Source organism: Gouania willdenowi, chromosome 8 (assembly GCF_900634775.1).
Source record: "Gouania willdenowi chromosome 8, fGouWil2.1, whole genome shotgun sequence".
NCBI classification, from domain to species: Eukaryota; Metazoa; Chordata; class Actinopteri; order Blenniiformes; family Gobiesocidae; genus Gouania; species Gouania willdenowi.
This window is the reverse complement of record NC_041051.1, coordinates 908538-923109: the sequence shown is the minus strand read 5'-3', so window position 1 is coordinate 923109 and position 14572 is coordinate 908538. Positions and strand designations below refer to the sequence as shown.

Here is a 14572-nt window from a genome sequence, read left to right as displayed (position 1 = left end):
TTTTTAATTTTTTTAAATGATTTCATTTTGTCATGGCAAATTTGCGGTTGACCTCATTTGGAGACATGATTTATTGCTCTGGTTGAATGATGGAGTCCAGTCGAAGCGTGATGATTTTATAAAAAAGGATTTATTATAAACTAAATGAAAAAGAGTACAAAAGAAGAAGTGTCCCATCCTGTTTGGAGTAAAGACGGCCAGGTACTAAGCAGGATGGTTCAAAAGGTCTTGTGTCCGGCTCAGGATATTCATGATTGACCAACAGTTTCACAGTTTTAGCTTTATACAGATATGAGAAAAAGTCCCAACCCTGAAAGAAAGAAAAGGAGGGAGTCAGATGCTCCCAACAGTCATTATTAGTTCAGCCTCTGTGTCAGCATCAGCTGGTGTCGGCAATCATCTGCTTGGATCCATCCATTTCCTCTCTCTTGTGTCCGCCTGCTTTTGTGCCCTCCAGCCTCCTCGACCTCCTCCTCCTCAGCCATAAAGGTCAAAGCCAGGGTCAACTGTACGCTGTACGAAATTTGAAGATCTGTCCTCACTTTCCCAGTTGGATTGGAAGTCTCTGTAGTCTCTGGAATAGATATTATGTTAGAACATCCACAATATGTCATATTGTCACGTGTCTATTTCAATCTATTTCCCCTTTGCTTCCCAGTTATAGTTATGGACAATACTTCCCTTTAATTCTCATCCTTCATCATAAGAAGCAGTGACCAGGCATGACGGCTGTAGGAAGCAGGATCGGAGTCGAAAAGGTGGTGGCATTTTCTGTTTGTAAACACTCAGAAACAGAAAGAGAGGAAAACATTAAGACTTAAATGAATAATTTAAAATATCCCTTTTCTTTTATTGGATTTGATTCGTCTCCTTTGAATATACAGCCAGGGACCTGTATATTGGAAAAAACAACACAATAACAACACTAAGACGAAGACATAGACAAGTGCACACAACAAGAAGTATACACATACAACAACAAAAAAATATGGACACTTAACATGAACAGTAAGGTCAGTCAAGGTCAAAGCAAGTCAATCCACTGAAAGTGGTATTATATATAAAAAATGTCATTTGGTGTTTTTAAACACCCAGAAAAATAACCTTTAAAACCTGGTAAACCATTTAGAAGGCCCAAGGCCAAAAATCATTTTTCCATTAACAAGCAGCAGTGAGATCTGAACACCCCACTACATAATTGGCAAAAACAGGGAGAAGATCTAGTGCATCAAAACCCGGGAGGAAAGGAAGGTGAAACAGAGGAACATGTGAGCTGATACGTCACAATATCACTCTGTAGCGCAATAATCTCACTCGTTCCTGCTTCTCCTCCCCAGCTAATGGTAGCATCAGTGGCTAATCTCTCATCTAAAGGTGCACTGCTGCCATCTTCAGGACACAGTTGGTCACTACAACACCCCACAGCTTAGATATTGATGAGGGACCTCCGCCAGGGTGTTTTCTTGTAATCCCCGTGAAAAAACGCAAATGACGAGTTATCTCGTCAATGGCACTGAGTGAGGTAAGAGAGAAATACACAAAAGAACAACAAAAATACTTAATACGACAATAAAATACTCAAAAGGAGAAAAAAATGCACAATGCGACAATACAAATACACACACACTAACAAAAAACATGCCAAATACAAACAAATGGAGAAATACTCAAAAGAACAACAAAAATACACAAATAAAACACACACAGTAGGACATTTATTAACAGCTGCGGAATATGTGCCTTTTGGCTTTTTCTCCTCTCAGGGACAGCACGTGTGAGTGAGTTGTGTAGTGTGGCTTGTTTAGGGAAAAATATCATATTTTAATACAAAATAAGCTCTGAATATATATATATATATCACCAAAATAGAAAACTCGATATATCTTGAATCTTGATATATTGCCCAGTATGAATATAATGCAGTTAAAAAAATGTACAAAAGATTTATCAAAAGTACAGAAATGGAGAATGTAAATCTCACAGATGGCGCCTCAGTGCATTTTGTTTTTGTTCTGTTTTTTGTTAATAGCTCGATTGGAGTTCTTATTTCAGGGCATGTTTTCAATGTGTGCGAGTGAAAATTTTATCTGGTCACACCGTTTGCGAGTGTGTATAGGGTGACGTCTCATTTTATACGGAGAGAGGTATATTGAAAGCGTGGTCACGTCCCAACAGAGTAACACCGAGTCGAGCGAGAGATATCGCGATAATCGACGATCGGATCGCTAGCTCTCTATAGGATCTCTCCTCTCTCTAGCTATCTCGCTCCTCTCCTCTCTCGTATCTCTCTATTCTCTCTCTCTTCTCTCTTCTCTCTCTTCTCTATCTCTCTCTCTCCTCTCTCTCTCTCTCTCTCCTCTCTCTCTCTCTCTCTCTCTCTCTCTCTCTCTCTCTCTGAGCTGCAGGTGAGGAGACGGTGCGCCAAGTCCACACAACTTGGCTGCTGGTAATGCATCGGTGAATGCGCCGAGTATAAACACATGTGTGGGGCGGTCCACTATGAACGTAGTCAGACATAACGAGTCGATCACTGAGTTCACGCTCACATTGAGAGCAGCAGTAAAAAGGAAGAATGTGCTTTGCTCAGTGATAAAGCGTACACACTCATCAGAATCATCATGGAGGGACCAGAAGTGATGGACTATGATACCAGGACAGATGTTCAGCTGTGGTTCTCCCAGGCCAGGGGTCTGAAACCTGCGGCTCTGGGGCCTAATGTGGCCCTTTGACTCTTATACAATGGCTACTTATAGCTTTAAAAAAACTATAGAAATAAATAGTTATTTTTTACAGAGTCTATTAATGATTAATGTCAAATAAAATCATTATATAACAATTTATTAACCTAAAATAAGTCACGTTGTACAATGACTCAGCACATTCCTACTTCACCTCCTACAACATCTACAGACCATCAACTTTCCTCCACCTGTGACTAACCTTAAGTTTTAAATCCCTGGTAAGAAACTAAACCAACAAAAACACTATTTCTGGAAGAAAATACAGATTTTAATTGTGTGGGAACAGATTCATTTAACCACCAATGTACAGGTTAAATATGTATGTTTTATGTGTGGCAAGAAATGAGTAATTAGCATGTGTTGATCACATGATCATGTGTTATTATATTCATGTTACTTTTTGTAGACTTTCATATACATTAACTATAAAAATCTTCTTTATAAACATTGTGTTCATGTAAACTGAGATGTGTAAGAATTTGAAGATAAAGATACTGTTTTATTTATTGATGTTAATTTATTTTATTTTAAAGTGTTTTTAAGTTTCCATTTACATGATCAATATAATATTGTATGTATATAATGTAATACACTGTATTGTCTTCATAGAGAAGGTCTTTATGGCTCCAGGAGGACTTTAATCCAGGTGAGATGAGGTTCAATGGTTCCTTGTAGAGTAAAGGTTACAGACCCCTGACCAGGGGAAGAGGGTTAGGAGACCCCACTATCAGAGCTGGACCCTCTCAATTTAATTCATGGGGTGAAACAATGCAGATGATAAGTTGGTTATGTTACTGTTAACTTCATTCATGTACAGAATTTCTGTAAAATAAATAAAACAGAATACATGTAACCTGTTGTTATGATTTAATATTATTTAAAAAAAACATGTTACGTCTTCTTTTAAAATGATATAAAATAAATGACCTGTTATTTCAGCCACTGATTGTTGCAGAAAAACTTAATATTGACACTAAAATATTAAAACATTTAGCAAATATCTCACTGTCAATCTTTACTTCATACAATACTACGATACACCAGTTAAGTCAACTATTCATCAGCATTATGTCTATGCTGTACCCCCAGTTCAAAAAAAGGGTGTGACCAAATTCTGTGCCACCACTCGAAGAGTTAGTGTAGAGTCCTGACTACACCTATCCTCAATTTGTTAACGATAGTTTTAATTCTTTTAATTTTTTTAGCTTTGACACATACTTAAGAATCATCCCATATTACATGATTTTGACAGCCATTTTAAATGTATTAATTCATTAAACACAGATGGTAATATCAGGGGAGGAAAGTAACAAATTACATTTACTCTGGTTACTGTAATTGAATAGATTTTTTGTGCACTTCTACTTTTTTGAATACTTTCTAAAATCTGTAATTTTACTTTTACTTAAGTCAATTTTGTTTCAAGTAACAGTACTTTGTTACATTTGAAATAGATTCTATTACAGAGTAAAATAAATCCAGCACGCTGACGGGATTCTGCTACATTTGTGCTATTGTTTTTATAACACTACTTTTAAACAAGCAATATATGTGTACAGTTTACAGTGCAAAATGAAGCTTTAAATAACATGCAGTAGTTGATTCTGTGCGGTCATGCTTAGTTAAATTTTATAGCAACTTCTATCTCTTTTTTAATTATTTGGATGAATAAACAGTGGTATGTCTTCTGTATGCGTGGCTCATGTTGCTGTTGACACAGATTGCTAAAGCAACGTTGCCATTGCTCTTCCTCTTCTTGTTTCCTGTGTGAGCAGGTATGCAGCAGAGGTGAATGAGAGGTGCACATTTCCACTGCTTTTGACTTCCTGCTGTGCAACGCTATCACCATGAACTCCATTGCACCACAGACTGTGCTAGAGCTGCGTTCATCACCATGGTGACCAGAGTGAGAGAGCTTCTTGTCTCTGTTGCCATGGTTGTCACTTGAAAAGACCAAGGTAACCTTCAATTTGCTGCCATGGTGATGCTTTCGAGACGCCCTAGAAAAGTCACATCTCTGTTGCCATGGTAAATGTGTAGCAAGCAACACTCGCAATGGGGACGTCGAGGATGTTTCACATCTTTGTCATCCTGGGCTCAATCTTCATGATTCTTCTCATCATCATCTACTGGGACGACGTGGGGGCCTCACACCTCTATTTGCACACTCCGGTTTCCCCGGGCCCCAAAATCCCACATCCACCTGCTCCGCCCAAGCCTCAGACCTCGCGTACCCCATCCTTCCTGTCGGATATCGACGCCTTTGTGAACCAGTTCTTAGAACCGGGAACTGGCGAGCCCACAGACCCCGTGCCACATGACACAAGCAACCAATCAGAGAAAGTCGAGGAGCGTTACATACCAAGGCAGGAGTGGAAGGTCCACCTGACTCCTGTAGCTGCAGAGCTCCGTGAGAGACAGGTGCATTCAACTGTTTTTACTGCTCTTATAGCTTCACTTGGGTTTTCATGGTTTTCATAACACATGCCAGAGCCTAACAATGTTTCGGGATTTTAAATAAAACCCGAAATGCAATAACTGGTCAATAATGTAACAAAAGTGCTGAGCCCCAAATGCAATGGATAAAAATGTAATACTGAGCGCAAAACTCGCGGACGGAATCGCGGAATCGACCAATGAAAACGGTTAAATGCTGAAATGGACAGAATCGGCATGAAATGTCATCACCATGGGGCAAGGAACGTTTTTTTATGGGGAAATGTTTCCAAGGACCACTTATTAGGTGCACCGCCCTGTTCTGGCTGTATTAAACTCATCTTAAACCACCACAGACACCGTCTAAAAACAACGCAAATCATCACTGACTACTTAACACAGAGCCACCAGTGCCTGTAGAACTTTGCTGTGCCTGTTAAGTTCCGTCCGTTTTTTCGTGTAGCGCAGCGGCGCTCCGTGAGAACGTGATCAGCTTTAATCATCTTCACCTGCTCAGTGTTTGATCTGTTATGTCTGGTTAACTAAGAATAACTCAGTCCGTGTTGTCCTTTAGTTCTTTTTATTCCAGCCTTTAGTCTGTCTATAGCTACACATTCACAGTCAGCTAGCTACCTCAAGTACAACAGTTTCAGTGGGAACTTCTGGTTTACAAAATAAAAGTCTGTTGGAGCAACATTATTAGAATGTTACATTCTAACATCTCATCTACAGAAGATAGGATCATTTAAATTAGGTTAATTTAAACTAAGTTGATCAAAACTTAATCATTAAACCTGATCAGATTCAGTAAACCATTGATCCCTGAGAGGAAATCAGGTGACATTAATGCAGTTCTCATACATCTTTATATGACATATAAATAATGAAAAAGGATCAGTCAGAATAATCCATGCCACTATAATTTATATCTACCTTTTAATTGTATCTTCAGAATCAGAATCAGAAATGTTTTATTTGCCATGTACAGTTTTAAGGACAGTACAAGGAATTTGACTTGGTGGTTGGTGCACAAAACAAGCAACAAAAAGAAATAAAAGAAATAAAAACAAAACAACAAAGAACAACCCAGCAACAATAATAATAATAATAATGATAAATATAAAGGATGAGGGATAAATAGAGAATGAAGGATAAATGGGATAAATATAAATATATATATACAGTGCAGCAGGTATCAAGCTGGTGGAGGTGGTGATCGGGTGGGGGGGGGGGGGGGGGGGGGGGTTCAGTGGGTGACTTGGGGTGTGTTCATGTGGATGGTGGCAGAGGGAAAGAAGCTGTTTTTGTGTCTGGAGGTTCTGGTCCTGATGGACCGAAACCTCCTACCAGAAGGGAGAGATTGAAACAGTTTATGACTGGGGTGGGAGGGGTCGGCCACAATCTTTCCTGCACGCCTCAAAATCCTGGAGGCGTACAGGTCCTGGAGGGAGGGCAGATTGCAGCCGATGACCTTCTCTGCAGAGTGGATGATACGCTGCAGTCTGGCCTTGTCCTTGGCCGTAGCTGCAGCGTACCAGATGGTGATGGAGGAGCAGAGGATGGACTGGATGATGGAGCTGTAGAAGTTCACCATCATCTTTGTTGGCAGACTGAACTTCTTCAGCTGCCGCAGGAAGTACATCCTCTGCTGAGCTTTTTTAATGATGGAGCTGATGTTCAGCTCCCACTTAAGGTCCTGAGTGATGATGGTCCCCAGGAAGCAGAAGTACTCTACAGAGCTCACTGTAGAGTCTCCCAGGGTGAGGGGGGTGAGGGGGGCTGGGTTCTTCCTGAAGTCTGCTATCATCTCCACTGTCTTTAAAGCATTGAGCTCCAGGTTGTTCTGGCTGCACCAGGACACCAGCCGGTCTGTCTCCCACCTGTAGTCAGACTCGTCTCCATCAGTGATGAGACCGATGATGGTCGTGTCGTCTGCAAACTTCAGGAGTTTGACCGACTGGTGAGAGGAGGTGCAGCTGTTGGTGTACAGGGAGAAGAGCAGAGGAGAAAGAACACAGCCCTGAGGAGATCCAGTGCTGATGGTCCGGGGAGCAGAGATGGTTTTTCCCAGCTTCACGTGCTGCTTCCTGTCAGACAGGAAGTCTGTGATCCACCTGCAGGTGGAGTCTGGCACGTTCAGCTGGGAAAGCTTGTCCTGAAGGAGAGCTGGTATTATTGTATTAAAAGCAGAGCTGAAGTCCACAAACAGGATCCTGGCGTAGGAGCCTGGGGAGTCCAGGTGCTGGAGGATGAAGTGGAGAGCCAGGTTTACAGCATCGTCTACGGACCTGTTGGATCTATAGGCAAACTGCAGGGGGTCCAGGTGGGGGTCGGTGATGTCCTTGATGTGGGAGAGCATGAGGCGTTCAAAGGACTTCATGACTACAGATGTCAGAGCGATGGGTCTGTAGTCATTAAGTCCTGTGATCCTCAGCTTTTTAGGGACAGGAACGATGGTGGAGGCCTTAACACTAGCATGACCAGAGTGGTGTCATTTGACACCTATACCTATAAAGTCCAAGCTGGTGTCAGATGGCGGGTGTGAACAACTCAGCTTGTGACCATTGTTATGTTACTGAGGCCACTACTCCCCCCTCAGCTAGGGTGGGGGGGTGGCTGGGTTGGTTTCAGGACACAAAGACCTTTTGTATTCTCCTTTGTGTTTCCCATACAGCAGCTACATAGAGGTTGCAACTTATATTTCAACTTTTGCGATAGAAAGTAGTAAGTAGTAATCGTGAGACGTCAACACAGTTTGTTTGCATTCTTGGTGAAATTTATTTATTAAAGATTTTGTGAACAATTCTGGCACTGCCACACCTCCTTTATGCATTTGCCACAAGCAAACTTGTCACAATACATACAACGCTTGGTGGCACGGTTTTTCCTGCAGCAACACTTCACCTGGCACAATGCCCTTTTCCCCACATCAGGTGTGGGTGGTTGTTGCTGAAGGTTTTGCTCATTCACCTCCTTGGCTGCCATATGAGACTGGGCAAGCTCATTTGCAAGCTCCAGCAAGAAGTCCACCCTTCTCTCCTTGACCCCAGTGCATGCCTGATAAAGCACATGTGCGTTCAGCGCTGCAATGTCAATCATGTTGTAAAACACAGCGACTGGCCAACGCCGTGTTCCTGAACGCACGGTGTACTTTCGAACCATCTGGTCCATGACATCCACACCGCATTTCATGCTGTTGTAGTTGGTGACTGTGTTCGGCTTTTTTTTTCCGAGTAGCCTCAGTCTCCACCACGCTGTGCACGCTACTGAGGAGGCAGACAGTCTTCTTTCGTTTGGGCACATAAACAGTCAGTGTGGCACCAGAGGTTGAAAACACTTGTGTGCTGAATTCCTCACGGGCCAAATTCTTTTTAGCTGAATCTGGAAGCTCCCGGCGATTCTTATTGACTGTGCCAAGGAGGGTGGTCTTCCGGCTGTGCAGTCGACGTGCTAGTGACAATGAAGGGAAAAAATTGTCGGTTGTAACAGTTCTTCCTTTGTCCATAAACGGTTCCATAAGCTTCATCACCACATTTTCAGACAATCTCTCCCCAGGTGGACGACTGGGGTCTTTGCCAAGATATGGGATGATTTTGCACACATACTTGGATTTACGGTCACATGCCACCCAGAACTTGATACCAAACTTGTCCGGCTTTGTACTTCCGCATTGGGTCAAAGGTTAAGAGGGATAATGTCAGCATAACTGATGGTGTAAACAGAGATTGAGATTGTTTTTCCCTGTTGAAGCATTGATTCTTTGTGCATCTTGTGCACTTTCTTCAAATTTGTAAAATAATAGCTTAATAAAATAATTATGGACCTGGTTAGTGAATGGTGGACCTCGTGAATTTACCTTTTTAAAGTGAGAACTCAAACAGTCCTTTTCACACTCGGAAATCTCGCTTTACCATAAATAGCAACAATACATTTGATTTATAAGCACAAAAACAATAAAGGTAAATAGTGAATACTGTTAATGCTGTTTTTCTTTTTCTAATTTTATTTATTGTGGTTTATTAATTGATCACAACACACATGGCTCATATTAATTTGGCCATTCTTATCCAATAATTCCATATAATGTTATTTGGATTAACAAACATCTACCTGGGAGAAACTGGTTTCTCAACACTGGCCATCATTTACACCAACCCCCAAAGTTTGTCACTGCCCAGCTGCACATTCCGATCGAAAGGCTTTATTTACATAAGAGAGGTGGCCCACTGAGTTGCAAATGAGTGTCATTTGGCGGCCTCTGGGCAGGGCAACAGGAGTAAGAAAACCTTGGGCATGCTAGTGTTAAAACAGGCTGGTACGGTGCATGTCTCCAGTGAGGTGTTAAAAATGTCTGTGAACACTGGAGACAGCTGATCAGCACAGTGCTTTAAGGTAGAGGGAGAGACAGAGTCCGGTCCACAAGCCTTACGGGGGTTTTGTCTCCTGAAAAGTCTATTCACATCTCTCTCTTTGATGGAGAAAGGTGTCTCTGTAGGAGGGGGGGAGGAGGGGGGGAGATAGGGGAGAGAGCCTCTGTAGGCAGCTGGGGTGAAACTGTAGCTTTGATGTGGGGGGTGAAGGTGTTGGAGTGAGGCTGGTCAGAGGTGTGAGGGGGGTTGGAGTCAGGTCTGTCCCATTGTCTGTCAAATCTACAACAGAAGTTATTCAGACTTACTTTATTTTTGACATACACTTTTGTTTAATTATGATGTTTTTTTTTTTTCATTTATTAGTATTTTCTTTGTTTCCTCACAGGAGTTAAAAACTAATGTTTTCTTTAAAAAAATTATAAATATTTCTGGTGGAAAACAGAATTTGGAAAAAATAAAACAGATTTTATAGGGCCCTACTTTGTCTCCTCCAGGCTGGACTAATGCAACACACTTCTCACTTCCTTCAAAAGCTCCAATACGCTCAAATCAGAGTGCGTGAATTTCATCGCATTACTTCAATCCTGAAATCCCTTAACTGGCTTCCCATTCAATACAGAATCCAACATAAAATCTCCTTTCTCACCCACCAGTGCATCCATGGCAACACCCCATCCTGCCTGAAAGAACTTTTAACCCCAACAAAACCAGCTCCAGACGCATCCGGTCTCGCAACTCAAACTACCTACTCACACCCTAAGGTCTGCACGATGGGGGGCCGTGCTTTTTGGTTATCCATTAAAGAGTAACTAAACCCCTGCTTTCTGCTGACCTGCTACTAGGAGGGAAATTCAAAAAGTGAATTGATTGTGAGCGTTACTGCTGTAGCAGTAAGACACTCCCACTCTGTCACCCCATACCACTGTTTGCAGAAACAGACAGTAATACACAGAATGATGTGTCTGTACACACACACACATAGCGAGTTCATAAGCTGAAATATGTCACTACTACCACACAATCACAACGTGAACCTCACACACAGCCTTACAGACTACACTCAGGGGCAAACAACCCTGCTCTCGCGCACATAGCGATAATACGGACACACGTCCACAAGACAGACGGGAATACACTCATAGCATGAAGTGTCTGTAAATACACACATAGCATGAAGTGTGTGTAAATACACACATAGCATGAAGTGTCTGTAAATACACACATAGCATGAAGTGTCTGTAAATACACACATACTGTAGCATGAAGTGTCTGTAAATACACACATACTGTAGCATGAAGTGTCTGTAAATACACACATACTGTAGCATGAAGTGTGTGTAAATACACACATAGCATGAAGTGTGTGTAAATAAACACATAGCATAATGAACCCTCTGAACCAGACTGTGCTCTTTATAGAAACTCAGAGTCTAAAACATCAGCACACGGAACACAGTAGATTTCCTCATTGCCTTTAAATCAATACTCACTGAGGGCTGTGATTGGGGGAAACCCTCTCCCTGCTCTCAGGTTTTATAGGAGAGGCGGGGCCAACAGTAAAAGTGATTATGCAGAGGAATCAAGAACAATCCCTTTCAGCCAATAGCAAAGTTCAGTTGTAATAGCGACGTTCAACCCTTAGAGGCCAGTATATCTGACATTTTACAGCTAAATACGCAAAATGAAAATACTTTTACTAAAATGTATGCTCCTAATGAGCAAGACAACAAACATACACAGAATGACGGAAAAACTCTTTGTTCTTTCCTGTATTAATGCTCAGATCACTCATTATTTTAAATGCTGACATTAATGTTGATCATGTGACCCTCTGATCAAACAAATGCATTTTTGTGGCCCCGCTGTGATAAAAGTTGTCTACCTCTTGCTATAAGTAAAGAACAACAATAAAAACACTTACCACCACTAAAAGTAGGAGACAAATCACAAATGAGGAGATTGAGGACAGGTCTGAAGACGCTGAAGGCCGCCATGATTATCCGTGCGGCTTTTCCGTGTAGTTAGAAAAATGTGGAGGCGCTCTATGCGGAAATGTTTCCGCATAGAGTCATTTGCACGCACGGAGCCATGCGGAACTCATGGACGCGTAAAGCATAAAACAGCCTTTAGGGATGCACCTAAATTCTTGTCCAAAACCGAAAATAAAAAAACCAAGGCTGAAAATCAAAACACTGAAATAACTTATTGTGCACATTATTAGTTCTATTCCATTTCTGGCTCTGAATGTGTGCTCACCTCACTAAAATTAAAACATTGCAATTGTATAAATTAATATTAATGCTTTAAAGAATAAATCAATTAAAATATGAAAATATTTATTTAGCACTGACATTAATTGATTAATAAATGCATAAAATAAAATGTTTAACTTGTCCCCACTCGTACATTAAATAATATTTTCCAGGCTTAACTGATTAGGCTGCTGGAAGAGAGTCAAATTAAATATGTTCTCATTAAAACACAAAGTGTGTTGAAGTACCAGAGCGCACACGCTCTGTGGGCTTTGATGTTGCATTATTGTGCGTGCTGCTTTAATCTCATCCAAGTAATGATCTTTATATCACGGGCCAAGTACAGATGTGATGGAGATCAGAGGATCTCTGTGAAACGTGTGCTGACAGTCTCTGAAACCAGATTCTGATGCCGTGTGGTCCCTGTTGACGAGGGCCACACGTAGCTACAGTGTCTAAAGCCCTATTTGCATGGGATTAGTTTTACCTAGGGACCACATGCGATTTGTTCTAATTGTGATGTTAATCCCGTGCGAATCAGCCCCATCAGTAATTTGTAAAGTAAAAATTCCCCCGCAAATGACCGACTATATTTTGCTGAACGCCGAGGTCCTGTGATAATACTAATCCAATGCAAATAGGCCTCTCTGTGATTTGGACAGAAATGGGCGGGATCTGATGCATGATGTTTGTTTTGTTTCCGGGACGCATTTTTATTTATCTTTTTATTCATTTTAAGGTTTCTTCTTGCGTCCAGTGCCTACTTTTATTCTTAGTGACCGCCATGTTGAAAACAATATGAGCGAATGTTACGCAATATGCAGCACATTGACATTATATTCGGGAGATATCCGTAAATTTCAGCAAAATCTCAGGCTTCGGTTATCTCGCCTCATAAAAAGCAGACGTTGGGGTATTTATTACATTTATTCAGATGTATTGAAATACAGATGCTCCGTGAGTTTGCGGACAAGACAAGAGCGCCAGAGGAATCAACTACTAGAAGAAGTTTCTCCCTTACTTGAGTAAAAGTAAAAAGTACATACTACTAAATGTACTGACGTAAAAAAAGTAAAACAAATGTCCCTTCAATAATAAGACAGGGTTTTAAACCAGCAAATTTCATATATTTAATTTTTTTAAGAACTTACTGGTACATGGAAATAAATAAAATCTGTTACCCTTTACGAACACCTGGATAATTTAGCACTCATTATAGATACTATTTGTAAATACAGTAGTCTCTGAGCAACTTTGAGTTTAACATTTTTGTTTTGTTAGCGCCTTTTTACGTCGAGATGTCATCTTCGAAGGACTTAAAAGTAACGAGCTCGTTTTTAAAATGAAACGTAAAAAGTACAGAATCAGAATTGTTTTTTATTGCCATGTACATTTACAGATATGAGGAAGTTGTCTTGGTGTATTGATGCAAAAGAAAAAACAAGGCTAAATAACAAGTACTTAAATAAAATATGAGAAGCTGTTACCCATATATAAAGTAGAATTCAAACACAAAATGTGCAAAGGGATCATGGAAAAAAAAAGTTTAAAGTCCAGTGAGCATTAATGTAACGCATATTGAACAGTATTTGTATTTATACAGATATTTGTTTAAAAAAGTAAGAAGTCGGCAAAAAAAGAAATACTCAAGTAAATTACAGATACCAGAAAAAACAACTTAAGTATGGTAACAGAGTATTTGTACTTTGTTAGTTGTCACCTCTGAAGCGCACACACAACTTCCTGTTTTTTCAGCTTGTTTCAGTGAGAAACGTGGCTGGTTTTTCAGTGCATCACTGGTTTATATAAAAAAGCTATAAGTTTTTACGTTTTGAGCCCAGAACGTTTGTTACATTATTGACCAGTTGTAACAATTAAGGTTTTATTAAATGATTTTCATTATAACATTTCGGGTTACATATCGCTCTAATGGACCCATTATAGAGTTGGTCCTCACTGATGCTGTGATCACATGTTTATCTTCTGTGCATACGATGGAATTTACAGGAGCAGCGGCGAAAGTTACTCCAGGAGATGTGTGCCAATGACAGCATTGCATTTCCTGGCAAAAACCGCTCATTTGATGACATTCCCAACAAGGAGTTGGATCACCTGATCGTTGATGATCGACATGGAGTCATCTACTGTTATGTTCCCAAGGTGAGAGGTGTGAGACTGATGTGGAACAAATGGATTGATCGTATTTGTATGATGTGTGTTGTCTCCAGGGTCGGGGTCAATTACATTTTTCAGTTACAATTACATTTTCAATACCCACGTTTATCTACATTTCAATTACGATTACAGTGACAAGGATTTTTTTCAATTACAATTTAATTACAATTATTTTTTGTCCTCTGAAAGTCAATTACAATTACATTCTCAATTACTAAAATTAAATTACAGTGAATCACAATTACTGAGCCTGAAATAATTAACCTAATAAAATAAGCTTCCTCTTGTGTTAGCTTTCTGTTAGCATCTCAATGATAACAGGTCCTAAATCAGCTGTAAAATACACTAAAAACTAATATCTATCATCTAATGTATTTCCTATCTATTTGTTACCTTGTTAGACTTCCTAATCAATGACAATATAGGTTTTAATATTTTTGGTTGAGGCATCTGAACCTTTTTTGTGTCAGTATACCCCTCGATTTATATATTTTAAATGGTAAAATGTGGTAAAGCTTGATATGAAACATATTTAAATAATTATTAACTACAGTATGTGTAGAACTGTGCATAGAACTGTAACATGGTTCCCCAGTTT

At 40.3% G+C, this 14572-nt stretch overlaps 1 protein-coding gene across 2 annotated transcripts in view; it reads left to right on the top strand.

The window, feature by feature from the left end:
* chst12a (carbohydrate (chondroitin 4) sulfotransferase 12a) overlaps positions 1 to 14572 on the top strand; it is a 36749-nt gene that overhangs the window by 13093 nt on the left and 9084 nt on the right. Inside the window, exons 2-5 of one of the 2 annotated variants that reach the window (XM_028455239.1) lie at positions 3351 to 3387; positions 4517 to 4699; positions 4782 to 5162; positions 13807 to 13959. In XM_028455239.1, the coding sequence (XP_028311040.1) occupies positions 4797 to 5162; positions 13807 to 13959 (519 nt within the window). In that variant the 5' untranslated portion in view covers positions 3351 to 3387; positions 4517 to 4699; positions 4782 to 4796. Of the gene's footprint in view, positions 1 to 3350; positions 3388 to 4516; positions 5163 to 13806; positions 13960 to 14572 lie in introns of both variants that reach the window. The other variant, XM_028455238.1, reaches the window with a different exon arrangement.